The sequence below is a fragment of the Prionailurus viverrinus genome, chromosome A2, assembly GCF_022837055.1.
Source record: "Prionailurus viverrinus isolate Anna chromosome A2, UM_Priviv_1.0, whole genome shotgun sequence".
Lineage (NCBI taxonomy): Eukaryota > Metazoa > Chordata > Mammalia > Carnivora > Felidae > Prionailurus > Prionailurus viverrinus.
The window spans coordinates 38,440,892-38,468,072 of record NC_062562.1 but is presented as its reverse complement, the minus strand read 5'-3'; the positions used below and the strand labels follow the sequence as shown (position 1 = coordinate 38,468,072).

At 42.5% G+C, this 27,181-nt stretch overlaps 1 protein-coding gene across 2 annotated transcripts; it reads left to right on the top strand.

Annotated features, from left to right (window-relative positions):
- Positions 1-2,338: 2,338 nt before the first annotated feature.
- On the top strand, positions 2,339-19,387 carry PROK2 (prokineticin 2). Of its 2 annotated transcripts, none has more exons than XM_047850092.1 (3): positions 2,339-2,506; positions 5,900-6,025; positions 18,526-19,387. In XM_047850092.1, exons 1-3 carry the CDS (start codon positions 2,411-2,413, stop codon positions 18,586-18,588), a joined length of 285 nt encoding a protein of 94 aa, XP_047706048.1. In that variant the 5' UTR covers positions 2,339-2,410; the 3' UTR covers positions 18,589-19,387. The 2 variants fall into 2 exon arrangements, with proteins under 2 accessions (XP_047706048.1, XP_047706047.1); XM_047850091.1 differs by lacking the exon at positions 18,526-19,387 and adding an exon at positions 16,056-17,755 and having other exon boundaries at positions 2,349-2,506.
- The last annotated feature ends 7,794 nt before the right edge of the window (positions 19,388-27,181 follow it).

The window sequence follows — 27,181 nt, the reverse complement described above, 5'->3', positions numbered from 1 at the left end:
ATTCTACTCCAGTTTGGTCTGATTCACAAATTTGAAATCCCATGGCCTTTCCTGTACTGCCTCTTCAATTCAGCTCAACCTTGATAGCCTGCTACTAGATGGTGGTCTCCACTCTGATCTACACAAAGTTTGGTTGTCCGTATGCAGTTATCCTCGGAGTGCACTTATCATGTGGCAATATCAACAGGTTGTAGTAATAAATAGAATAGTTAAGCCACTCTTCAGTTTCTATCTCAGCATTCTGAAGTCGGCCTTTCCACCTAACTGGTTTTTATGAACTAATCCAAACTCAACCTTTCATCTTTCCTTTTATAAGATGAAACTTTCAGACTTAAATTCTCTAAGCTGAGATGCAAAGATTTGTCGTACCAGGGGACTTCATGTCTCCTCTAAAGCATTAAAAGCAATGAAAAAAAAAAAAACATAATCAAAAGAAACAACATGAAAACAAACCAACCCTATTTTTAAGTGTTTCCGATCTTGTTTCAAAACAGCCTAATGAGGATTGTTTTCCAAACAGCCATATATGAAGCCATCCACTTTTGAAATCTGATTTTCCTGTGTAGACATACCCTGTTTTCTGTGCTTGGAGAAGCAGGGAATACCCAAGCTGGCATTCAGTAGTAGCAAAAATGAAATAGACCATTTTTTAAAAATTGTAGGAATGTTAAAATCCATGTTGACTGGTTTTTACATTTACCTGGCAGCATTCCCATGCTAGCGTTGGCATGGAGACTGGAAAAGGAAACTTTCCACCAATCTGTCACTTGCTACTGTTTCCACTTACTTTACTGTGAGTCCAATTTTAACAATTTTTTTCAAAGTTAAAAAAGTTTTATTCTTTTTTTCTTTTCTGTTCCAGGACGTTTCTCAAACGTAACCACGGGTAAAAAAGAAAGCTTTTAAAACTCAAAGATTTGGTTTTCCAAATATTCAGCTGTTTAACATTCAGATAATTGCCTTCATTTTTTTTTTCCACATTTAGTCTGAATGCTTTGGCATGGGGAACCCCACAGTCTGAAAGTAACTTTGTCCCAACTCTCCTTACTGCATTTATTAAAGAGGCTGAAAGAAGCATCTGCTTTTCAACAGTGTCTGGTCCTTAAGGGACCAGGGAAAGCCAGAGGTTCTAACATTCAGAAACAAAGTTGGGCTTCCCAAAATTTTGATGTAAGCAAGGTTGGCAGTGGCCACAGCTGGGTCTTCTTGAAGTTGTTTTCACTGAAGGAAAACAGGCTGGAGATCCTTGGAACTAGGGTCAGAGACAGAGGGCAAATCTGCCACTCATCCTGCCATGGGTAGTCTAGAACCCGGTAGGCCTTCCACTCATATTTACATGAATGAACAAATCACAGTGGTGCTGTGTGGCATCTTCCAAGACTGAGGGGTGATTTTCCTGGGCTGGAACGTAAAAGAGAGAGCTGCCTACCTACAGTTCAAGGGGCCTCAGGCTGGCACCCGAAGCCAGGCGTTCTCATTTCCCTTTGGCATCATCCTGAACTGCTCAGCCTGAAGCTGGCGCAATGTTAAAGAAAGGAGGAAATGCATGCGAGGAAAATCAGAGAGGAGAGGGTCGGGAACAGATGTGAACATAAAGGGAAAGCATTAGAAATGAAAGAAAGAAATTGGACTCCCACAGCTGGAAGGACAAACCCCACAGTGTCGTCAGGGATGTGGGATTAGGGGTGATTTTGCTCGCCCTTTGTTCTTTTTCCCTGTCTTCCACGTTTCCCGGCTTATTTGTTTGATGTGTGCCTTTTCTGTTCGGTTATTGGACCATGAGGCCAGACCCCAGTGGCAGTACCTGGCATGCAGCAGGCGCTCTGTGAAGACCTACAGAACAAATGAAAGGGTTCCGAGGCTCCTGTCCCTCCCCTCCCCTCTCCCCCGGGTGTCCAAGCGCCTGGCACGTAGTAGGCGCTCCCTAAACATCTGCACAGCAAATGAGCTGCAAGTTTTAGGCGTCGAGCACGTGGAGCTTTGGAAACCAGGACATTGAACGAGCGTGCCTCAGACCACAAAGCGGCTCCGGCGCGTGTGAGAGGCGGCGGCGGGCTGGAGGCGAGGCGCGGGCCGGGAGCCGGGCGCCCCGCGGGGGGCTCTGCCTGCGTGGCGCCCGGGGCGGGGGCGCGGGGAGTCGCGCGCCGGCACGTGCTCGTCCCGGGGCCGCCGGGCCGGGGTGGGCGCGCGTGTGCGCGTGGGGCGTGGGGTGTGTGCCCGCGCCGTGCCCCCCGCGCGTGCTGCCGGGCGGGCGCCGGCGTGAGTCACGGCGGGGCTCGCCTTTATAACGGCCCGCAGGCTCGCGCCAGCCGCCCGCCAGCCCGCCCGCCCGCCGCTCCGCGCTCCAGCGAGCGCGCCCCGGCCCCGCGCCCCCCAACGGCCCCCAACCGCCGCGCAGTCCCGAGGCGCCATGAGGGGCCCGCGCTGCGCCCCGCTGCTGCTCCTGCTGCTGCTGCCGCCGCTGCTGCTCACGCCCCCCGCCGGGGACGCCGCCGTCATCACTGGGGTAAGCGGCCCCGGACGCACCTGTCCGCCCGGGATGCGCGCCCGCGCTGCGCCCGGGGGTGGGGGGGGGTGGGTCAGGAGGGGAGCGGCACGGGGAGGGTCGCCCCGGGCAGGGACACCTGCCCCGGTGGCCCTTTGGCGCGCTGGGAGAGGTGCGCTGCTCCAAAAGCGGCAGACGGTCCGGGACATTGGGTGCCCCTTGGAAGAAAAAGTGAGCGAAGTGTTACCCACCTCCTTTATCACCACCTTCTCCCGCTTGTTTCCGTCCGATCTCCTTACAAGCTCTCTCCTCGAGTTTGGTCGGTTTTTCTGTTAAGCTGAAAGAAGTTTGCTTTCAGAGTCTTCTCTAGTACTTCTTTGAGACGTTCCAGCCTCGAACCTTACAATTTGCGAGGCCCTTTCTGAAATGAAAAGGGGCAAGATGAATATCCCCCAATCCTGAGACTTGTCCTATGGTCAAGGAATTTGCTCGTCTGGCTTCCTCCGCAGAAACCCTTAGAAATAACTTGGTCCGAGGCCATGTGTGCGCTTTGAAAAGCAATGGGGGCACTTCCTTCTGTTTCCAGGGCTTTTTTTCCCCCCCTAGCGTCTTCAGGTTTTCCTTGTAAAAGTTCTCCATTTCCAGTTCCTGATAAAGCACCTCCAGTGCCCCGGCATAATTATGGAGTAGGTTGCAATGTAGGTGTTAGTTTCAGGTTTGAGAAGTTGTCCTCATCATTTTTGGAAGTAGGAGCTGATTCAGTTTTCTCTCCTGCTCCTACCAACAGTTTTCTCTGGGTGGACCTGAAGGATGAGTTTACAGTACAAAATTTAAAAATCTTGTCTATTTTAACATCAACAATGCAAAACCGCTACCGTTTCCTGGTTGTTCACCTGCTTTACTCTTTTTTTTTTTTAAGTCTTAAATTAACACCTCCATGAAATTACTTCAATTATCTAAGTGCACATCATGGGATTTCAATAAACCTTTTATGTTTGAACAGATGATGCGTAATGAAATATTTAAATTTGAGGGAAATGTCATTGTATTGAGAAAATAAAGCTCCACTCTCCCAAGTTAGTTAATAGGGTTTATAGCATCTTGAAAGACCTTGCACAGTAACAGTATTTGGTTATATCCAATACGTATTATAAGCATTGTGGTATTTATTAAAATAGAGGTTTTTACAAAATGTATTTGAATAGCTTTGTCAGTGTGGTTGGAAAAAAAAAAGTTTTTACAGGTCTTTTTAATATATGAGTTGGAACGTGATTGGGGTTTTTTTCCCCTCTTCCCCTGCTGGCTCATTTTAAATTTCTCCCTAATCCTCTGAGCCCAGAATTCCTCTGCAATATAAGTATCTTTTTGTTCCATTCACAGGACAACACTATTTGAATAGATCTGCAATGGGTTAAGGATGCGGGGCATTAGGCAACAGCTGTCTAATTAAAAATACATAAACCTATGCAATTCTTTGTGAATATTTCCAAGAACTGAAGTTTTTTGTTACAAAAATGAAATTTTATCACATTGAATGTTTATCTGTTAGAGAGGTTTAGCGTGGACTTACATATATTGTTTTTGTTGTTGTTTTACCTCAGTGATTTTTTAAAAAATTTTCTCTAAGCGACATGGCAATAAAAAAATGTAGTTATGTCTTCATGACAGGAACCATCTGGAGCCAAATGAAAAACTTAGTAACTTCTCATCTTCAGGATGTTAAACATCCAAGTGATTGATTGAATTTTTAAAAGATTTTGGCTGGCTTTTGATTGTCGTATAAAAAAGGGTTAGTGGGGCTTCAGAATTCTGGGTCTTGGGCATCTGTTGATATAAAATACTGCCTGAAACCTCCACCTTAAATATTTACCTTTTTTTTTTTTTAATATATGTCGTTCATTTGAAATTGATTTATATTCCACATAGATTTGTTAACAACGTATTGGAAAAGATCACGTACTGAACCTCTCATTTACGGAATGTAAAGGCCACATGTACGTGATTTCTGGCAAACGTATAAAAATTGGAAAATAGAAACGTTTGGATGTTTTCATATAAATGTCCTAACAGTCGGAAGTGAAAACTGTAGTTTTTGATCAGATAGTTGCCTTAAATAGAATGAGAAAAAAATTCTCATGAGGGAAATAAACCAACCCTGGAGCTAGATGGTTCGTAGTTTTTAAAGAAAAATAGTAAACAAGGGTGTGCTCATATATTTATGTTTTGAGAACTTGGGACTGGCCCCAAAACATTCAAGAAAAAGAACTTCGGAGGAGTGCGTTAGTTGTTTCCAGTAAATATAAAAAATTTGAATTTCTGTCTAAATTGTAGACCTTTTAGTTTCTTACACATACAGTACAGTATGTTTTACCTTAGCTCTAGCAAAACAGAGTATTGCACACCACTCAAACTAAGCTTCCTATTTTTTGTTGGTTCTAGGAAGGAACAATTGTCCTTTAGATCTATTTTCATGCAAATAAATTTAGACTGCATTATTTATTTCCATTTAGAGAGAGTATGAAAATTTCTCCATAGTTGATTCTTTAATTACTTGTATTTACAATTTTTATATTGGGAACAGATGGCCTGAGTAATCATTGTTGATAAGTGTATCTGTCGTTTGCATTTCTAAATCGGATAAATCTTAAAGAATAGTTCCACTGATTTTATAATGTACACATATGTATATCCTAAGCCAATAATTTCCTTTTTGTAGGTTACTTACCCCCAAAAAAGCATAACAGAAGACAGAAGTCTTGGTTTGTCCATTCCCAACCCATGAAATTTCTTTCTTTAAAGAGGAAATGGTGAAAATCAAGTCAGTGGTGTGAGAAATATCAAGTCTCATGAACCAAAATGCAAATATTTGAAAGGGAGAATGAGCACTTTTAAAATTTACATCAGTGCCTTTATGGGTCTGGAGCATTTCATGCCAGATTTAGAGACCACTTAAATCCCTTTTTAAAATTGGGCCCAACGTATTCTGCAGTTAATAGTCATAAAATCTTTTGATTCAATTTATGTAGTTCCTAATGGCCATGTATGGTGTAAGACTAATGTAGCCTCGTTTTTCAAGTTCAAAGCCAATTCAGCCACAAAATCCTAGAAAAGAGAGGTGATTTTCTATGTGCGTTTTTTAACACACATAACATTTTCTATGTGTATTGATTTAAGATTTTCATAATGTGTGGACCATTATGTAGGCCATTGTTTTTAAACTAGGAAAATCTCTTCTGATCAGATTTTATTCTAAATATGTTCAAGAAAATGAAGATTACAGTTATTTTTTATGCGTGAGTATTAAAATCCTAGTGGTTGGATATTTAAAGAGCCCTTTTTACTGCTAATTTTGGATTTCCTTAGCCTGAGTCTTCTCTGCTATCTGTATTTATCTGTCTGTCTGTTACTTTTCAGGCCTGCGACAAGGACCCCCAGTGTGGTGGAGGCATGTGCTGTGCTGTTAGTATCTGGGTTAAGAGCATAAGGATTTGCACACCTATGGGCAAAGTGGGAGACAGCTGCCATCCGCTGACTCGTAAAGTTAGTATATATACCCAGGTGCTCGGTGGTTCCCTTACGTTGTGGTAACTCAACTCCCAGCAAGGCCTGTATGGCATGAAACCCAGGGTAATGTGCTTGAAATCACAAGTGAGAGAAGGTGACAACGGAAACCACGTCCTCTCCCCTCTCTCCTTCCATTATAACCAGCTGTGTCCTCTACTGTCCTCACCCTGTGAATCATTTTCATACCATGGCTTTCATGACCTTAGAAACATGTCATAAAAATAACTTCAAAACCATGAATTTGCCTAAAAATTATTTAGGACAATATAAATACAAATATCAGACGTACTGATAAGGCAGAGGTAAATAACTTTGTGTTTTGTCTCTTACTGAAAACCATCAATGATACAGTTACCTTGTATCTTAATTTAAAAATCCTCTATTTTCCCTCAGTCTACGCAGTACACAGTTCATAATCCTAGAGGTTAATGGCGTTTAATTTTCCAGTTTATTCTTTTATCTCAAGTATAAATACCCTAATGACCTCAACAACACTTTTGGACAGTTTTAGCAGTTAGTGGTATGACCATATGAAGGCAGGGTTGGACGGTGCTTTAGAGGGTGTGTTGCAGACTGTCCCGTCCACAAGGGTCTGTCAGTTATGTTACTTCAGGAAAGGGTGGGTAGGAGACAGGAGGGAGCAGAAAAGTCTGTGGAGCCTGGAGAGTCTCAGCCCTTCCCGATCAAAACTTTGAAAATGATGGGATCTCGGCAGGCTTCCCCAGTAATACCAGGTGACAGTGACTGCTCCCCTAGTGCCACCTCCTGGTTTTACCCAGCAGCAAAGTGAAGTCCAGAGCATCAAAAGGCATTTCCCAGGCCAGGTGGCTTGTTGGGAGGCAGAGCTCAGTCTTTCTGCAGCATTCTCTCTCTGTGTTGTATACTCCTGTTTTAAAATAGATGGGGTGACCAGGCGCCTGGATGGCTCAGTCCATTGAGCTGACTTCGGCTCAGGCCATGATCTCACGGTTTATGAGCTCGAGCCCTGCATCGGGCTCTGTGCTGACAGTTCAGAGCCTGGACCCTGCTTCAGATTCTGTGTCTCCCTCTCTGTCTGCCCTTCCCCTGCTTGTGCTCTGTCCCTCTGTCTCTCTCTCTCAAAAATAAATAAACATTAAAACAATTTTTTTAATTTTTTTTTAACGTTTTATATATTTTTGAGACAGAGAGAGACAGAGCATGAACGGGGGAGGGTTAGAGAGAGGGAGACACAGAATCTGAAACAGGCTCCAGGCTCTGAGAGGTCAGCACAGAGCCCGACACGGGGCTCGAACTCACGGACCGCGAGATCATGACCTGAGCCGAAGTCGGCCGCCCAACCGACTAAGCCACCCAGGTGCCCCAAAACAATTTTTTTTTAATAGATGGAGTGTTTTTGAAGCAAACTCGACCCTGCCTTCTACATGTAGTTTGGGGTTGAAAGCTGTAGTAAGGCCCACCATCTTCCTCATATGCTACAGTTGTAAATAACAGTTACTATTTTGACTTTCTCGGAGTAAAGGTAATGCAGTAAACTGGATTGTTTTAGTTCTGTGAGCTGTAATAGGGACTCCACTTGTTTGGGTCTCTCTGAAGGCTGTTTGGCTTTCCTGTGGTTTCCTTGAGAAATACTTCCTGTTCCGCGTAGACCATCCCTCCTGTGGTTTTACAGTCATTTTAAAGTATGACATGCACCTTTTATTCTTGGCCGCTGTAAGACGGGAAAGGTTGCAAGCCGTTAGTTGTCTGTCTCAATGCCAAACTCCCTGCAGGGAAGTGACACCAACCCAGTCACCCTTGGCATTGATGTCTCGTTTTTCATCACCCTTATCAAGGGCAAGTCCACGTTTGTACATGTGAGTCATTTGAGCCATTGAAAAGTCTACCCTTAACCTTTTCTTTTAAGAATGACATTCTCACACAGTGTTAGCATAACCTTATGCTCCCTGCATACTAGAGTCACGTGGCCTGCTTGCTAAAACAAGGAGAAAGTGACACATTCTACTCAACTGCTGTTTGTAATCATAGCAATTACAGTTGCCACCTGTTGAAGGCTGTGACGTACCCCACACTCTGTACTAAATGTTATATATGCGTTTTTTTTTATTTAATACAAGATGTGCCTATGAAGCACATTTGTTTCTGTCCTGTGCTGCATACAACCACCTGCAGCCTCAGAGGAGACTCAGTAACTGGCTGAGGTCACAAGGTTATAGGTCACAGAGAGACACCGGGCTCCAATTCTGTCTGACGCTCCAGCCAGTGTTTTTGTGGTATGAATCACCATACTCTTCTGCCTCCACAAAAGCGGTTTCATTGGAACGCTTTGTACTCCAGTTAACCAAGACTGGTTTGTGTGGGACGAGAGATAATGGTGTCCACATGGGAATTTGTCACATCCTATGTAGTTTTGATGAGCTTCCCAAATCTGAGGTTATTTTAAGAAAGAGAACCAAATAGTGTTTCCCTGGGTTTCTAGATAACTTCCAGTTCAGGTCTCGTGCAAGGTCGTTTCTGAGAGTAAACAAAATCATTCTTCTCCCATAAACCCAGGTACATCTCTGCACTTTGTTTTTACCATAGTTTTAATAATGAAGTCTTTAATGACAAATTATGGTTTTCATATTAGAATTAAGTGATAAAAGAACTGAAGGATTAAAAAAAAAAAAAGAAAGGTTTCTTTTTGTCAGATCTTAACTTTTCCCCTATTCAGATGCCCACCTGAAAAGTTTTTCTAGAACTCAGTGTTACAACTTTTCATCCTGGATACTTTTCTGTCTTGAAAATACGTTTTTATCGGTTATTTCAGTGGCCTATTTTTAGAGTAGGTCCAGGAGTTATTATTTGTTCTGGGCGGAATTAACTTATCCTGGTAAAAATCTAGTTATTTCCAGATTATCTCTCCACTATATTGTATTCAAAACAACTTGAGGAAAAAAATGTTTGTAAATGTTTCCTGGTGAATGTAATATATAGAATTCAACTTCAGACTACAGTTTAATAGCTCATCGGTAAATGGTAAAAATGTAGACACTGCATAGAAAATTGTATTTTAATATGACATGCTCAGTACTTTCTTCTTTTTGGCGGGGGGGGGTTAGTTTGTTTGTTTTGTTTTGTTTTTAAAGAAGGGTCACAAGGATCAGTGTTTTTAAAACACCAGACTGTAAGTGCAGACTGCTCCTGTTTAAATTTTAAACTTTCCATTCTGACTTGACTTAGTCATTAGCCACAAATGTGTGTTTATTTTGATAAAGTGAATAATATTTGATGAATGAAATTACAAACTACAGGTAGGAATTGATAGTCACTGGATTCAGTTTACTGTTTTATTTCAGATGCATTAACTAACTTGTGGACTTTATAGTGACTGCTAGGCTATAATCTTATAATTGTACAGTTTTTAAGTTTACATTTGATAATTAAAAAGTGGAATAAAAGATCATCCTCCCTAAGAAGAACAGAGTGTATGTTTTCCAAATACATATTTGGTCAAATGAAAGTTTTAACATGTATTCATTTTTAACAATTTTCTAACAATTAAGGATGAATTGCTGAATTGTATGTCTGCAAGGAGTATTTTGCTGTTTAAAAAGAAAAACATTATTTTAATATTTTTATTAATACCAACACTTTTCACAGTTGACAAAGATTAGCCATTTCTATCCTGTTCTGATTACTGCTTGGCTTTGGAAGTTTATCATTCTGTGATTAATACTTTTATTTTTATAATGTGTGATTTATTATTTTTTCTTTTAAAAAAATTTTTTTTAACATTTATTTATTTTTGAGACAGAGAGAGAGCATGAACAGGGGAGGGTCAGAGAAAGAGGGAGACGCAGAATCTGAAATAGGCTCCAGGCTCTGAGCTGTCAGCCCAGAGCCCGACGCGGGGCTCGAACCCACGGACCGTGAGATCATGACCTGAGCCAAAGTCAGACGCTTAACCGACTGAGCCACCCAGGCGCCCCTATTTTTTCATTTTAAACAACTGTCTTTCCTCCAAAAAGTTGTTTCTGCTCTGTTTTGTATATTTAACACTTTTTTGTACCAGTTTTGTTTTTTGTTTTCTGGGTTTTACATATATATATATGTGTGTATATACACATATATACACACGTGTATATATATATATATATATATATATATATATATATATGGCAATATATGGCATGACACTTCAATACTTGACCAATATATTTTCCTTTTCTGAAAAAACATTTTTTTTTCCAGTTAAAACCTGGGACATTTTTGTGTTTTTTTTTTTTTAAGGGAAGATTTTAAAAATTATTAGCTGTTTCTATTTTAAAATGATAAATTTAGAATTACAATGATAAAACATTGTAATTATAATTTCAGGATAGAGAGGACTTCTTAAAACAATATTAACTAAAATATAACTTATGTAAGTATAGAATTTAGTGGAAGATGGGTAGAAGAAAGCTTAGTACATTAATTTCCTCATGTTTCCTATCACAGGTGTCAGAAGCCACTATTTACATTTTCTCCCTCAGGGCAGCATCATGGCTGTGCATACAAGTTCATTGTCAGAAAGACTCAGAGGACATAAATATACTTTAGTCTGTATACTGATAGATATACTAAATATACTGCTGACAGTATGAGCCCCATAGCTCTTTGTTGTGGGGGCCGGCCTGGACCCTATAGGATGTTTTAGCAGCATCCCTGACTTCCTCCCACTAGAGGTCAGCAGCCTCCTCTCTCAGTTGTGACAACCAGCCGTGTCTCTGGACTATGACAAATGTTCCCTGTGACAGTTTGGGAGATGGAAATTGTTCTGGTTGGGCACCCCTGGCCTCACACTACATTGTACTTAGCCTCACAGGACGCAGTGAGGGGACACAGCAGCACCATTGTATTAGGTGCCCAGCAGCTACCCAGGCACATACTTCGTGTGTCCTCCCTACCACACGGGGTACTTGTGGCTGCCACAGATGAGAGCCACGTGGGTCCCCTAGACCCATCCTTACCACCCTTCCTTCTTGCCAGTATTTTACTCCCCTCTAGACCCAGAGGCCCTGGGCATATATGCCAACAGCTTCCCCAACCCACGTGAAGTTCCACACAACCCATGAGGCCAACCCCCTCATTCCCTGTTTTCCTTTACTCTTTCAGAGGGCACAGTGCAGTTCCATGTGAACCCTCTACTCACAAGAAGATAATTGCATTATTTAGGGTTGTATGAATATATACTTACTCCAAAAAAAAAAAAATTGAAGAAACATTTTACGACTTGACCCAATTCAAATACATTGGCGATCTTCCTAATTATTAAAACTGGAGACTGGGAGTGGCAGAAATTCTGAGATTTTGGGCTTCTATTTTAGGCACTACTATGGCTATTTGAAATTTTGTGAACTATGTACTTTTGTTGACAAAAGTTAATGTACAAAACTGGCTTTATTAAAAACACACGTAACTTTTTTATTGAGATAAAATTGGTATATAAATTATGTAAGTTATGCATACAACATTGTAATTTGAGATCTGTCTGAAGTATAAAGTGATCACCATCCAAAGTCTAGCTATCATCTGCCACTGTTCCATTAACCCCCTTCCCCCATTTTGCCCACCCCCCCAAATTCCTCCCGTATTGGACGAGTGCTTTTTATGTGACATGACCACAGTTTTCTTCATGTATGCTTTTTTTTTAAGTTTATTTATTTTGAGAGAGACAGAGCACAAGCAGTGGAGGGGTGGGAAGAGAGAGAGAGGAGCGGGGGAGAGAGAGAAAGAAAGAGATTGAGAATCCCAAGCAGGCTCTACACTGTCAGCACAGAGCCCGACGCAGGGCTCGATCCCATGAGCTGTGAGATCATGACTTGAGCTGAAATAGTCAGACGCTTAACTGACTGAGCCACCCAGGCGCCCTCATGTATCCTTCTTTATGTTTCTTTCTTTAGCAAAACTGACTCTGTTGTGAGAGAAATCACAAACAATACATTTGTTTTGTGGCAGTGCTATTATTTTCTCTTTAAAAATGCCACAAATGGATAAGAATCATGCCTTCTGGAAAGTTCTAAAGGTTCTACCTTGGTTATTTCTAGAATTTTCTGTTTGAAATTTTAGTCTATAAGAAACGGATTGAGTTAATTCTAAAATAAGCCATCAAATTTGGACTGAATAGTTAGCTCCTTGGCTATATATATGCCTCTGAATATGCATCTTCTATATACTTTGTAATGTATCTGGCTGTTAGATATCTATTAAGTTTGTCACACAGTATATGTAGATCTAGAAATGAACGGGCCTGTTGAGAAAATGTCAAGTATCTAATAAGTGTATAATATCAGAAATGGAGTTCTTTGTCATTATGAGCTCACAGATGGAAGGGGAGGAGGAAAACCCACTAAGGGCAGGTGCAGATAAAAAAAAAAAAGAAAGAAAAATATCCTTGGCAGGGGGTGAAAGAAAGACAGATATTGAAAGAGGGGAAGTGGACTTGATAAGAATAAGACAAGGGAATCCAGGTATAAAAGGTCCTGCAAGACAGTCTAATCATTATGTTAAGATTGCCAGGGCAGATCTGGGCCTAGGCTAATACCCTGTTGGTGCCCTCAATAAGAAAAAGAAGAATTCACAATATTTTTGATGTTTTATTTATTTTTGAGAGAGAGCAAGAGAGCGCACAAAGAGCAGGGGCAGAGAGAGGGGAGCAGAGGATCCAAAGCAGGCTCTTTGCTGACAGCAGCGAGCCCGATGTGGGGCTCGAACTCACAAACTGTGAGATGATGACCCGAACCGAAGTCGGATGCTCAACCTACTGAGCCACCCAGGTGCCCCCCACAATATTTTTTAAAGAGTCACACAGACCTGTGACCTTGTGAATACACTGCCAGGGCCCTACCTAAGCCCTGCAGGGAACCACACGAGTGAAGGCCCTCACCCTCTTTGGCTTCGCAGTAAATCCATCTCTAACTTTGGTGGCATGAGCCCCTTGGGTTCCTGCCTGGTGCCAGGCATTGGTGTGCCGAGTGAGCAGAAGCCACAGGATCTGGGAAGGCCACCCCTCTGCCTTCAGGTGGCACGTAGTCTGTGGTGGGGGCTTTGCCAGGACATATTTTCTCCAGTGTCTCCTGTGGACCAGGCTAAGTGCCATGTGCTCACAAAGGAGATTTCTTCACAAAGCTTCAAAGTTGGGGGATGGTGGTATTTGAGAAAAGAGCAAACTCTGGAAGAAAGTGGGACTGGGTCTGTGACATGTCCACTTTCAGCTGGGTGACTGCAGTCAGCCACATTACTTCAGCTCAAGAGGAAGCCACTTACGGGGTGCCTGGGTGGCTCAGTCGCTTGAGCTTCCGAATTCAGCTCAGGTGATGATTTCATGGTTCGTGCGTTCGAGCCCCACTTCGGGTTCGCTGCTGTCAGCACAGAGCCTGCTTCAGGTCCTCTGTCCCCTTCTCTCTCTGCCCCTTTCCTGCTCTCCCTTGCTCTCTCTCTGTCTCAAAAATAAATACGCATTGAAAAAAAGAAGAAGCCACTTGGCTTGTGTCAAAATGAGGCAAAAATCTGGCACACGGGTTTGGTGTGACGTTGATGCCCGGTGCCTTATGAAGCCTGGCCATGGCAGGTCTCCACTGTTATTTTCCTTTGCTGCTCTCTTCAGGGTACTGAGAACCCGCATGACAGGCCAGAGAGTGATCATGGTGTCTTGAAGGACAAATCACAAGACTGTAAGCACCATGAGGACACTTACTCATAGCTTAAACTGTCTTGCTGGTTACCTGTCTTCCCTCATTAAAAAGTAAGCTCCATGCTCGGCAGAGGCCTTTCATCTCCTGTCCATCTCTGTACCCGTAGCACCTAGAACGAGGATGGATGTGCTGGTGACCCTCACTGAACTACTGCTGAATGAGTGAATGAAAGAAACACGTTTGGCGTTGTCCATGTGGAACAGCCGGACGTGTGCATTATAGTTCTCGTACACTTATTTCGGGTCTTCTTCCTTCATTATTGCTGCCCGTGTTTGTTTTTCTCAACGCCGGCTCTGTTGGCACGTTGGGCCAGATAGTTGTTTGTTGTTGGGAGGCTGTGCTGTGCATTGTAGGCTGTTAAACAGCATTCTCTGACCTCCACCCACTGGATGTGACTGACACTCCTTCCCCCAAGTTGTGACAAACCAAAGTGTTTCTGGATATTGCCAGATGTGCCCTCTGGGACAGAATCCCCCCAACTCAGAACCTCTGGCCCATGCTAGTGGTTTTAGGTCTGACAAAGTGAAGCGCTCAGAGGCTCAGGGCTAGAATAGATGATGAAGGTCCTGGGTGCTAACTTCTTATGCGGTCCACGTGTGATCGTCTAAGCCAGTCGACCCGTACCCACTTCCTCTGACATGGTCTCCATGCCAACAACTGAGCTAGCCATCTGTGTGCCCTTTGACACACACAGTGACAGAACCATTCTGCGCACAAGTCTGCATGGAGCTGACGGCCGTGGCACCTGCGTGTAGGCACTGTCCTTGCAGCCTTGAAAATGAGGCCCTTGTGAAAAAAAGGCAGAAGGGTGTCTCTGCCTGTTCACCCCATGCACACCCTGCCCTCCTATTGCTTCCCTCTCTTCCTTTTGTATTTATTGATCACAGTCATTTCCCTGGCCCTTCCAGAACCATTTTGGAAATGGAAGGCAGGAGAGAAGAAAGAGGAAGAGAAGAAAAAGGAAAAAGGAGGTAAGAAGGACATGAGCATGGTACCAACCCAAAGACAATGCGCAGAATAATCAGTCCTGACCGTTGTTGGACCACCATACAGTTGGGTTTGTCCTATTAGTTCAACCACAAAAGAAGGTTAGAATGGTTCTGTCACTGTCTGCACAGTCTTTCTTTTCTTATGTGCAAAGAAATTATTTAGAAGGCATCTGGAAGATGTATCTGAGATTTCCTCCTCAAGACAGATAATTGGTATGGGGCGGCCTCTTTTGGTGGAATAGAATTAGGAAATCCACTAAGAATGATTAGCGGAAAAAGCATCTGAATTGAGAAACAGAAAGGATGCATTTTTGTGCCATGTGTCAACCGAAAAAGGATCCCTGAGGCATGAGTCTCTAAGAGCTTGCCTCTCTCTCACGTTACCCTGGCTGGGAGTAATCTGCCATTTCATTGATTATCAACTGCCTCCAGGCCTGGGCTGAAAGTTTCTTGCTATAACTTGCAAAGTAGACAGATTCTCAAGAGGGCACGATGCCCAGGGGAGGGAGAATGGATGTTGTCCTTTGCCTCTAGAAAGAATATGTACTTTGAGGTACTCCTGTGCCCCTCAGACAAAGGACCACCATGCCACTTGCCTCCTTAGCCCAGCTTCATTCGTGGCATGGGCAAGACTGAGAAATACCCACTGGAAGACTCTTGGAATGAATCCGACCTTTCTCTGCTGGCTCTCCCTAGGCCAGGGCTTGGTTTGTTCCATTTCTGTGACTCGAGCTTGCCTCCTTCCCTAATTTCTCTTTTGTTCTTCTCCAACCCACACCCCCCCCCCCCCGGAATTTTGACCCCTCTGCCATCTGTGTGCAAATGTGTGAATTTATGTGTTGATCCTTGTCAGTGACTTCATATTTACTCATTATATCAATGTGAACATGCCCATAATGTTATGCCCTCCTTAATGAGCTTCATTAGTAGGATATACACAGACCAAAAAATGAGAAGAAGTGAAGGCAGTGTAGCTTGGTGGTTAAAAGCTTGGTCTCTCTGGTCCAGGTGGCCAGCCAAGCTTCGAGTTCTGGGTATGTGACCTTGGGCAAGTTACTAATCTCTCTGTGCCTCCGTCTGTCATCTGTAAAATGGGTATAATTAAAGCATTTTCATCTTCACAGAGTGGTTGTAAGGATGGAAAAGGATAATATATAAAGAGCTGAGCATATTACTTGATGAATAGTTCACAATATAACACCAGCTGTTGTTATTCAGAGATTTCTCGAGAATTGTGTTTTGTTATGTGTGTTTGGGTGTTTTGGTGTTTTGTTTTGTTTTTAGTGATTCCTGCTCTGACTCAGTTTTTTTCTTTTATCTTAGGTTCCATTTTTTGGGCGGAGAATGCATCACACATGTCCATGTATGCCGGGCTTAGCCTGTTTACGGACTTCATTTAATCGATTTATTTGTTTAGCCCGAAAGTAATCACTTCAGAGTAGAAACTTTAAATGTGAACAACCACATGATGTCTGTAAAGTCTATTTACTTGTGATTGTGCCCAACAAGTATAATATGCCAGAAAGAAATGCTCTTGCTTCCTCAGCTATCCAAGTAACGTTTCTATCTTTGATGTTTAAATGACTTTTTTTTTTTTTTTCTGAAAGAGGATTTCTATTTTGGATAGAAATGTAGAGTGCGGGGCATTATGGAACCGGTTCTCATTTCCCTGTTTGTGTTTTGGCTTGGTCTGGCCTTTTTTAATGCCAGTAACTCACCCATTTTCACAGAAATGAGGAGAATAAGAATTTGGTCTTTTGTTACAGAAACTTTTTTGTCTGAAACCCCCTCACCCCAGCCCTGCCCACCACCACACACACACACACACACACACACACACACACACACACACCCTCTGGTGTCTTTTCTCTCCTCAAAGAATTTTAAGGCCCCCACTTATTCTTTGCCATTTCCCTTCTGGGCCCTCTAGCATTTTAACGAGGGGAACAGGGTTGTTAGATATCCTTTAGCTTGCTGGGAAAATCAGTGTGGAAAATCAAGCTTTTTTGCCTGATACTTAAACAGCAAAGGGTGTGTGGTTGAACTAGACACTCCACAATTTTCCTGGACGAAGTAGAGGTGGGCATACTCTCCAGCTTTCGTGGACCCTGTCCATGCAACAGAACCTCAGATCCGCTGTGTGACAGGTGTGAGCTCAGAAGGCATGGAAAGTCCATTTAGACCTTATTTCTAGATTTAGGGTTTTTTGGGTTTTTTAGTAAGAAACACTTCTCCAATATGTTACACTTCTTTTTCTTCCTGTGAAGTTTATTTTTTAAGTCTCATGATTAGAGATGTTCCAGAAAATGTCCCTTGAAGAGGAAGTATTAATTTTAATCTGGCATAACACTAGTTACCATTTTAAAGTCGGTATTAAGTTGTAATTTAAACTTTACTTGTAACCAAAAGGTCTATTGTAATGGGTTACCTGACATCCTGCCATGTGTCCCTATATCAATATTGCTGTGTAAAAATTCTGTATCAGAATAATGACAGTATTGTATATCATTTGATTTATTTTAATATTATATCCTTATTTTTGTCACAGTTGTTGTCAGTTTTTATTACAAGCAGATTTCTATTAGCTCACATTCTAAAATGGGTAAAGACCCCCAAATTGGTAAAATAGCACCAACAGTATTTGCGTGTTCACTTTACATACAGGAAAGTTCTGTTTGCATGAATTTTAAGGTAGTACAAAAAATAAACAATGTGTAAATCGGTGAGGGTTTTGGAACAAGAAAGAAACTTGTGATATGCAGAACTGGTTGTAATCAGGAATGGACTCATGGGATTTCACTGTATTGATTCAGCATATAGTGACCCAGTGTTTACCAAGAGTGGTCAGGCAGGATGCGAGGCGATAGCCTTAAGGTGATGCCAGTGGCCCAGCCTTGCAAAACCCACCAAGTATTGTAAATGGAATCAACGTCAACAAATAAACAGCTTATGAAATGTGTTCAACTGAGTAAACTTGACCATGCCAACCCACTAACCGTTGCAAAAAAAAAAAAAAAAAGAAACGTCCATTTTGTAGTAACTTAACTTATTCAGCCGGCGCTCACAGTTGCACATTGTGTGTAACTTTACCCTGGGGGCTAACATGTCCCATAAATAAATGAATGGGACTTTGCTGTACTAATTACCATATTTAGTCACAGAAGTATTATTTTTGGTTCAGTTTAGTTTGTGTGCAAGAAGCATTCCTCAGTGAGTTTGTTGGAAAAACATCGCCTTCAGCAAGTGACATTATGGGTGAAGAGGCAGGCACTTCAGCCGTTACGCTAAATGTTGTTTTCTTGTAATGTGTGGTACATCCTTTTTCTTAAGTCTGAAAACTTGATTGGGTCAACCATCCATTTTCACCCAAGTTAAAAAACATATGACTTTTATAAAACTCTGCTTTTACATAAACCAACTCAATAAAAAAAAAATCACTAAAAAGAGGTAGCTCGTAGTATAGCCATGAGAAGGAATGTGAGGTTTGTGTAGAAAACTCAGAACTATATCTACTGACTCACCTACTACCATTCAAAGAAAAACAGAACCTTACTATTTGTTAACCTCTCCCCTCGATTGTTATTTTTACTGGGGAATAACTAACCCCGTTCTTTGTAAGGTACAGCTTTATTTGGTTAGTGTTCTTTTAACTTGTCACCAGGGTTAGCATCTTTCGAATAATTGTTTCAAAAACTCGTAATCATGTTCCATGGAGGTTCTTTAAGCTCACTGTACGCAAAGTGCACAAATTCCTGCACTATAAAGACTGTGCTGCTGTTTCTTCCCTCCTCAGGACGCTCTCTCCCTGAAACTGGGACTTCATAGGCCAGAATTTCTGCAAGGTAAGGCAAACTGAAAATTTGCGCAAGAAAAGTTAAAGTCAGCAATCTACTTTGATGTCATTATCGGGTGTGAATTCCATCCATGCTGGGAGAGAAACAGATCTGATGCCAGAACCTACGAGCTAAACTCAAGTGGACCTGTGGATTCCTTTGCAAACACTGACTTTCTTGAAAACTATCATTTCGGACTTCAACCTTTTTTTTTTTTTTTTTTAAAGCAACATCTTTTTTTGACCATGGAGAAGTTTGTGCTAAAAGTCTTTAATTACAAACCCTCTCATCTAACTGAAGGCCTTTTTTCTTCCCAGCATTTCAGTGTTGTTCTAGTGTTGGAGCTCTGTAAAGTCAGTCCAGTGATAGATCACTCATCTAAGCCAATTTTCTTCTTCATTGGTTTCAGTATCAGAAACCTCATCCCATTCAGAATTTTCTAACTTCATTTTTTTAGAGGATTAAAGTTGGGGACCATTTTAATTTTAAAAACAGGACAGTTTTGGTATTCAGTGAGGATCACTGCCTAAAATTCACTGACAACCTTTTACGATCGTTCTCTGTATGATCATGTTGCCCTGTATTTCCAGTAATATCCCCAGAATTAATATTTCTTTGGTTCTTCGACATCTTCCCCCTGATTTGTTAATGGTCAGTACACCCTACGGTACTAAAGAGAACTGTTTCTCTTCTAGTATCTTTGACAACATAATCCTTAAGTAAATTTATTACCCTCTACTCTGACTCCCCCAAAAGTCAGGGCACTTTTCAGAGCACACATCTCCCAAGATTCGAGATGCCATTAGTACACTGTTCTTGAAGGACCACTCCTCCCCCCCCCCCCCCCCCCCCCCGCATTATCTATCACCCTTATTCTGGTTCAGTTTGTCTGGGGTGAGGCCTGGGTGTTGGGATTTTTTTTTTTTTTTTGGAAGCTACTTAATTTGATTCTAAGGTGCACCCATGGTTGAGAGCCACCGAGAAAGAACAAAGGAATATGCTTTATAGAACTGTTGCTTCCCCATGAAACCCCTTTACGAGACACCTTTGTAGTTAGATGAGAAGTGGAAGGAGTAGCTAATGTCTGCCTTTTCTTGCCACCCTCAAAAGTCCTGGGATCCTCAAGCATAAATGAATCTCTGTTTTGGGATGGTTTTTTTTTTTTCTTCTCCCACCACGACTTCTAGAGGGACCTTCACAGAAGGGTCCCGCTTGAGAACTTTAGTGGGTTACATAGCTCATTTGAGGAGTCTATTCAAAGCTCCTCTGAATTACGTTAGGGAAGCAGGCCTGGGTGCAGCCTGGCTGGTGCTGGCTCTCCTGCTGGCCCTGAGGAGGCTGTGCAGCCGGCTCCCTTGGTTTGTTGACCTCGGTCATCCTCCAGGCATACCCTCCCAGGTGACAGCTTCTGAACTGCCCCCTCTCCTAGCCCCATGTTCCTGTATATCTCCAGATTTCGTTCTATGTTACTGGAGCTATAAATCCTCAAAATACTTATCGCAGCAGATTGTAACTGAGTAACTCACATTAGTAAGCATTTTAATAAAACGTACATACGCCACAAGAGATTGAAAGGCAAGAAAGTAGAAAATCATGGGGCAAATGCCTGGGATAGGCTGTGTCATGTACGTACACAGTGTGTACCATTGTGTCCACGGCGGACTTTCATCATCATGAAGGCCTGGAGCACGCACTCATGAGCTGTGCCACAGCCAGGCAAAACCGGGGCTACGCCCTGCAGGGGCAGCTGGGGGGTATTTCCAGGCATTCGCTCACTTTCATCCAGGATTTGTCAACACTGACGCTACTGACTTCCGGAGCCAGGCCAGTTTTTGTTGTGAGGCACGGTCCCGTATTCTGTAGGCTGTTTAACAGCACCCCTGTCTCCTGCCCACTAGATGCCAGTAGTTCCCCTAAGCCGTCACACCCCAAAATGTCTCTAGGCATTACCAAATGAGTAGGTAGGGGTAAATTGTCCCCCTACGAAACCCACTGGTGTCGTCTGAAGATACTTTGTGTCTGCTCATATCAATTTTGTTTCAGTATCAGACAAAATTTGAAACAACAGTATTAAAAAATTAAACCCCCAAATGGGGGCTCTACCAAATAGGTATTCTAAAAACTAAAAAACACAAATAGAAAACTACCATTTATATTCAAAGGAATGGAAAGGTAAATACTTGATACATTTTAATAGCCAACCAAAGAAATACCAGTTGTGGGGTGCCTGGGTGGCTCAGTTGGTTAAAAGTCTGACTCTCAGTTTTGGCTCAGGTCATGATCCCAGGGTTGTGGGATCAAGTCCCGTGTCAGGCTCCACACTGAGTGTGGAGCCTGCTTGAGATTTTCTCTCTTTCTCCCTCCGCCCCTCTCCCCCGGGGGGTTCACACGTGCTCTCTTTTTCTCTTTCTCTCTCTAAAGTAAAAAATATGTATATATTAAAAAAGAAGTGTCAATTGTATGTCAGCTGTATAGTTCACTGTTTCAAGGGAGAAATTTTTTAATAAGCCACTCATTGAAGCTTAAGGCCACAGGCTCAGATAACCTCAAGAGTAGATGAAAGATTTCACATCTTTGGAGTAGACTTCTGAGCAAATTTCCACATTGTTCAAATCCAGATTTCACCATCTTGATTAAAATGTGATATAATTTATGAAAAGTGTTTTTGTCGCAGAAATTCTAAAGCTTTACAAGAAAAAGTTGAAGAAAATTGTGGGGTTTTTTTGTTTTGTTTTTTTTTTTATTAAATGAGATTTGAATAGCTATTGAGAAGCTTCACAAATTGAGTTTTCTGAGTGCGACTGAGTACGGACCTGTTCCCATTAGGCAGGACTGAGGCTGGGCTTCAGTGTGTGTGGTTCAGCCAAGCAAAACAAAAACCTTTCATTATGGAAATATTTATACATGAAAGTAATCAAAATTGTATAAGACAGCCTCATGTATTCATCATCCAGTATCTTCTCAGCAGTCCCCATCTCAAAGCCAGCCCTACCTGACTGCTTCTCACCCCAGGACCTCTGCCTTTCCTGTGTGGCCTTGAAGCAAATCAGTCTTGTCCTCGATAGAAAGGGCCTCTTAGGGGAAATGGAGCCACAGTCTTGTGTGTTACTGATGATATCAGTCCATTTTCTTTTAAGGGCAGCTCTCTGCTTGGACCTTGCTAGGGTCCTTTCACTGATCAGCCTATGCCCCTACCCATTTATTCTTGAGATACATTTTTCATATCCCAAGTTGGAGTTCAAAATGGAGGAGAAAAATATCTCAGGCCTGGCATAAGAACATACGAAAGAATATTTTCTCCTGTATAAAATTTCAAAAGAAAATAATTGCTGCTCAAAGAGACTCACAGGAGAATATGCCAACTATGGTGTTGTGATTGGGTTCTGGGGAGTTGAATGTCGTCTGCAGCCAATAGTCCTTTGGATAGCAAATGTTAGTATTCTCTATTAATTTCCCTGGGTTTGGTGAGAAGGATTTGGGAAAATGCTTGAAGACATGACTGGTAAACTCCATCTGTCTTTCCTAATTCATTCCTTTATTCTCACGTTCTCTTCTCTTCTCCCCTCCTTCCTTCCTTGCTTGCTTCCTCCCTTCATTCCTCTCCTCTGCCTCCTTCCCCTTCCCCCAAAAGTTTTAGCTAGGCACATGGCCACTCATCTAGCCATCTAGAGACTTCATTTACCAGTATCCTTTGGCTAGGTGTGGCCATATGACTGAGATCTTAGCAGTGGAATGTGAGCACCAGTCCTCTGCCCCACTTGCTTCAAAGGACATCATGCTCGGCGGTTGGTTCCTGTGCTAGGTGGCTCGTCCCAGCTCCTGGCGGCGACTGAGCCCCGTCAAGAGTAATGTTTAAGAGGTAGACTTTCGGCAAGATGGCGGCTTAGGAGGACGCTGGGCTCACCGCACTTCCTGCTGATCACTTAGATTCCATCTACACCTGCCTAAATAACCCAGAAAACCGCCAGAGGATTAGCAGAACGGAGTCGCCGGAGCCAAACGCAGACGAGAGGCCCACGGAAGAGGGTAGGAAGGGCGGCGAGGCAGTGCGCGCTCCACGGACTGGCGGGAGGGAGCCGGGGCGGAGGGGCAGCTCGCCGGCCAAGCAGAGCCCCCGAGCCTGGCTTGCAAAAGCGGAGGGGCCTGACGGACTGTGTTCCCACAGCAAGCGCGACTTAGCATCTGGGAGGTCATAAGTTAACAGCTCTGCTCAGAAAGCGGGAAGGCTGGAGGACAAAGGGAGGGAGAGCTGCTGAGCCCCCTGACAACAGAGCTCAGTTTGGTGGGGAACAAAGGCACTTGCCAGCGCCATCTCCCCCGCCCATCCCCCAGCCAAAATCCCAAAGAGAACCAGTTCCTGCCAGGGAACTTGCTCGCTCCGCGCAAACACCCAACTCTGCGCTTCTGAGGAGCCAAACCTCTGGCAGCGGATCTGACTCCCTCCCGCTGCCACAGGGCCCCTCCTGAAGTGGATCACCTATAGAGAAGCGATCTAAGCCTGCCCCTCCTGCCCCCGTGCACCTTGCCTACCCACCCCAGCCAGTACGCCAGATCCCCAGCATCACAAGCCTGGCAGGGTGCAAGTAGCCCAGACGAGCCACACCACCCCACAGTGAATCCCGCCCCTAGGAGAGGGGAAGAGAAGGCACACACCAGTCTGACTGTGGCCCCAGCAGTGGGCTGGGGGCAGACATCAGGACTGACTGCAGCCCTGCCCACCAACTCCAGTTATACACCACAGCACAGGGGAAGTGCCCTGCAGGTCCTCACCATGCCAGGGACTGTCCAAAATGACCAAGCGGAAGAATTCCCCTCAGAAGAATCTCCAGGAAATAACAACAGCTAATGAGCTGATCAAAAAGGATTTAAATAATATAACAGAAAGTGAATTTAGAATAATAGTCATAAAATTAATCGCTGGGCTTGAAAACAGTATACAGGACAGCAGAGAATCTCTTGCTACAGAGATCAAGGGACTAAGGAACAGTCACGAGGAGCTGAAAAACGCTTTAAATGAAATGCATAACAAAATGGAAACCACCACAGCTCGGCTTGAAGAGGCAGAGGAGAGAATAGGTGAACTAGAAGATAAAGTTATGGAAAAAGAGGAAGCTGAGAAAAAGAGAGATAAATCCAGGAGTATGAGGGGAAAATTAGAGAACTAAGTGATACACTAAAAAGAAATAATATACGCATAATTGGTATCCCAGAGGAGGAAGAGCGAGGGAAAGGTGCTGAAGGGGTACTTGAAGAAATCATAGCTGAGAACTTCCCTGAACTGGGGAAGGAAAAAGGCATTGAAATCCAAGAGGCACAGAGAACTCCCTTCAGACGTAACTTGAATCAATCTTCTGCACGACATATCATAGTGAAACTGGCAAAATACAAGGATAAAGAGAAAATTCTGAAAGCAGCAAGGGGTAAACATGCCCTCACATATAAAGGGAGACCTATAAGACTCGTGACTGATCTCTCTTTTGAAACTTGGCAGGCCAGAAGGAATTGGCACGAGATTTTCAGGGTGCTAGACAGAAAAAATATGCAGCCAAGAATCCTTTATCCAGCAAGTCTGTCATTTAGAATAGAAGGAGAGATAAAGGTCTTCCCAAACAAACAAAAACTGAAGGAATTTGTCACCACTAAACCAGCCCTACAAGAGATCCTAAGGGGGACCCTGTGAGACAAAGTCCCAGAGACATCACTACAAGCATAAAACATACAGACATCACAATGACTCTAAACCCGTATCTTTCTATAATAACACTGAATATAAATGGATTAAATGCGCCACCAAAAGACATAGGATATCAGAATGGATAAAAAAACAAGACCCATCTATTTGCTGTCTACAAGAGACTCATTTTAGACCTGAGGACACCTTTAGATTGAGAGTGAGGGGATGGAGAACTATTTATCATGCGACTGGAAGCCAAAAGAAAGCTGGAGTAGCCATACTTATATCAGACAAACTAGACTTTAAATTAAAAGCTGTAACAAGAGATGAAGAAGGACATTATATAATAGTTACAGGGTCTATCCATCAGGAAGAGCTAACAATTATAAATGTCTATGCGCCGAATACCGGAGCCCCCAAATATATAAAACAATTACTCATAAACATAAGCAACCTTATAGATAAGAATGTGGTAATTGCAGGGGACTTTAACACCCCACTTACAGAAATGGATAGATCATCTAGACACACGGTCAATAAAGAAACAAGGGCCCTGAATGACACATTGGATCAGATGGACTTGACAGATATATTTAGAACTCTGCATCCCAAAGCAACAGAATATACTTTCTTCTCGAGTGCACATGGAACATTCTCCAAGATAGATCATATACTGGGTCACAAAACAGCCCTTCATAAGTTTACAAGAATTGAAATTATACCATGCTTACTTTCAGACCACAATGCTATGAAGCTTGAAATCAACCACAGAAAAAAGTCTGGAAAACCTCCAAAAGCATGGAGGTTAAAGAACACCCTACTAACGAATGAGTGGGTCAACCAGGCAATTAGAGAAGAAATTAAAAAATATATGGAAACAAACGAAAATGAAAATACAACAATCCAAACGCTTTGGGATGCAGCAAAGGCTGTCCTGAGAGGAAAATACATTGCAATCCAGGCCTATCTCAAGAAACAAGAAAAATCCCAAATACAAAATCTAACAGCACACCTAAAGGAACTAGAAGCAGAACAGCAAAGGCAGCCTAAACCCAGCAGAAGAAGAGAAATAATAAAGATCAGAGCAGAAATAAACAATATAGAATCTAAAAAAACTGTAGAGCAGATCAACGAAACGAAGAGTTGGTTTTTTGAAAAAATAAACGAAATTGACAAACCTCTAGCCAGGCTTCTCAAAAAGAAAAGGGAGATGACCCAAATAGATAAAATCATGAATGAAAATGGAATGATTACAACCAATCCCTCAGAGATACAAACAACTATCAGGGAATACTATGAAAAATTATATGCCAACAAATTGGACAACCTGGAAGAAATGGACAAATTCCTGAACACCCACACTCTACCAAAACTCAATCAGGAGGAAAGAGAAAGCTTGAACAGACCCATAACCAGCGAAGAAATTGAATCGGTTATCAAAAACCTCCCAACAAATAAGAGTCCAGGACCAGATGGCTTCCCAGGGGAGTTCTACCAGACGTTTAAAGCAGAGATAATACCTATCCTTCTCAAGCTATTCCAAGAAATAGAAAGGGAAGGAAAACTTCCAGACTCATTCTATGAAGCCAGTATTACTTTGATTCCTAAACCAGACAGAGACCCAGTAAAAAAAAAGAGAACTACAGGCCAATATCCCTGATGAATATGGATGCAAAAATTCTCAATAAGATACTAGCAAATCGAATTCAACGGCATATAAAAAGAATTATTCACCATGATCAAGTGGGATTCATTCCTGGGATGCAGGGCTGGTTCAACATTCGCAAATCAATCAACGTGATACATCACATTAACAAAAAAAAGAGAAGAACCATATGATCCTGTCAATCGATGCAGAAAAGGCCTTTGACAAAATCCAGCACCCTTTCTTAATAAAAACCCTTGAGAAAGTCGGGATAGAAGGAACATACTTAAAGATGATAAAAGCCATTTATGAAAAGCCCACAGCTAACATCATCCTCAACGGGGAAAAACTGAGAGCTTTTTCCCTGAGATCAGGAACACGACAAGGATGCCCACTCTCACCGCTGCTGTTTAACATAGTGCTGGAAGTTCTAGCATCAGCAATCAGACAACAAAAGGAAATCAAAGGCATCAAAATTGGCAAAGATGAAGTCAAGCTTTCGCTTTTTGCAGATGACATGATATTATACATGGAAAATCCGATAGACTCCACCAAAAGTCTGCTAGAACTGATACATGAATTCAGCAAAGTTGCAGGATACAAAATCAATGTACAGAAATCAGTTGCATTCTTATACACTAACAATGAAGCAACAGAGAGACAAATACAGAAACTGATCCCATTCACAATTGCACCAAGAAGCATAAAATACCTAGGAATAAATCTAACCAAAGATGTAAAGGATCTGTATGCTGAAAACTATAGAAAGCTTATGAAGGAAATTGAAGAAGATTTAAAGAAATGGAAAGACATTCCCTGCTCATGGATTGGAAAAATAAATATTGTCAAAATGTCAATACTACCCAAAGCTATCTACACATTCAATGCAATCCCAATCAAAATTGCACCAGCATTCTTCTCGAAACTAGAACAAGCAATCCTAAAATTCATATGGAACCACAAAAGGCCCCGAATAGCCAAAGGAATTTTGAAGAAGAAGACCAAAGCAGGAGGCATCACAATCCCAGACTTTAGCCTCTACTACAAAGCTGTCATCATCAAGACAGCATGGTATTGGCACAAAAACAGACACATAGACCAATGGAATAGAATAGAAACCCCAGAACTAGACCCACAAACATATGGCCAACTCATCTTTGACAAAGCAGGAAAGAACATCCAATGGAAAAAAGACAGCCTCTTTAACAAATGGTGCTGGGAGAACTGGACAGCAACATGCAGAAGGTTGAAACTAGACCACTTTCTCACACCATTCACAAAAATAAACTCAAAATGG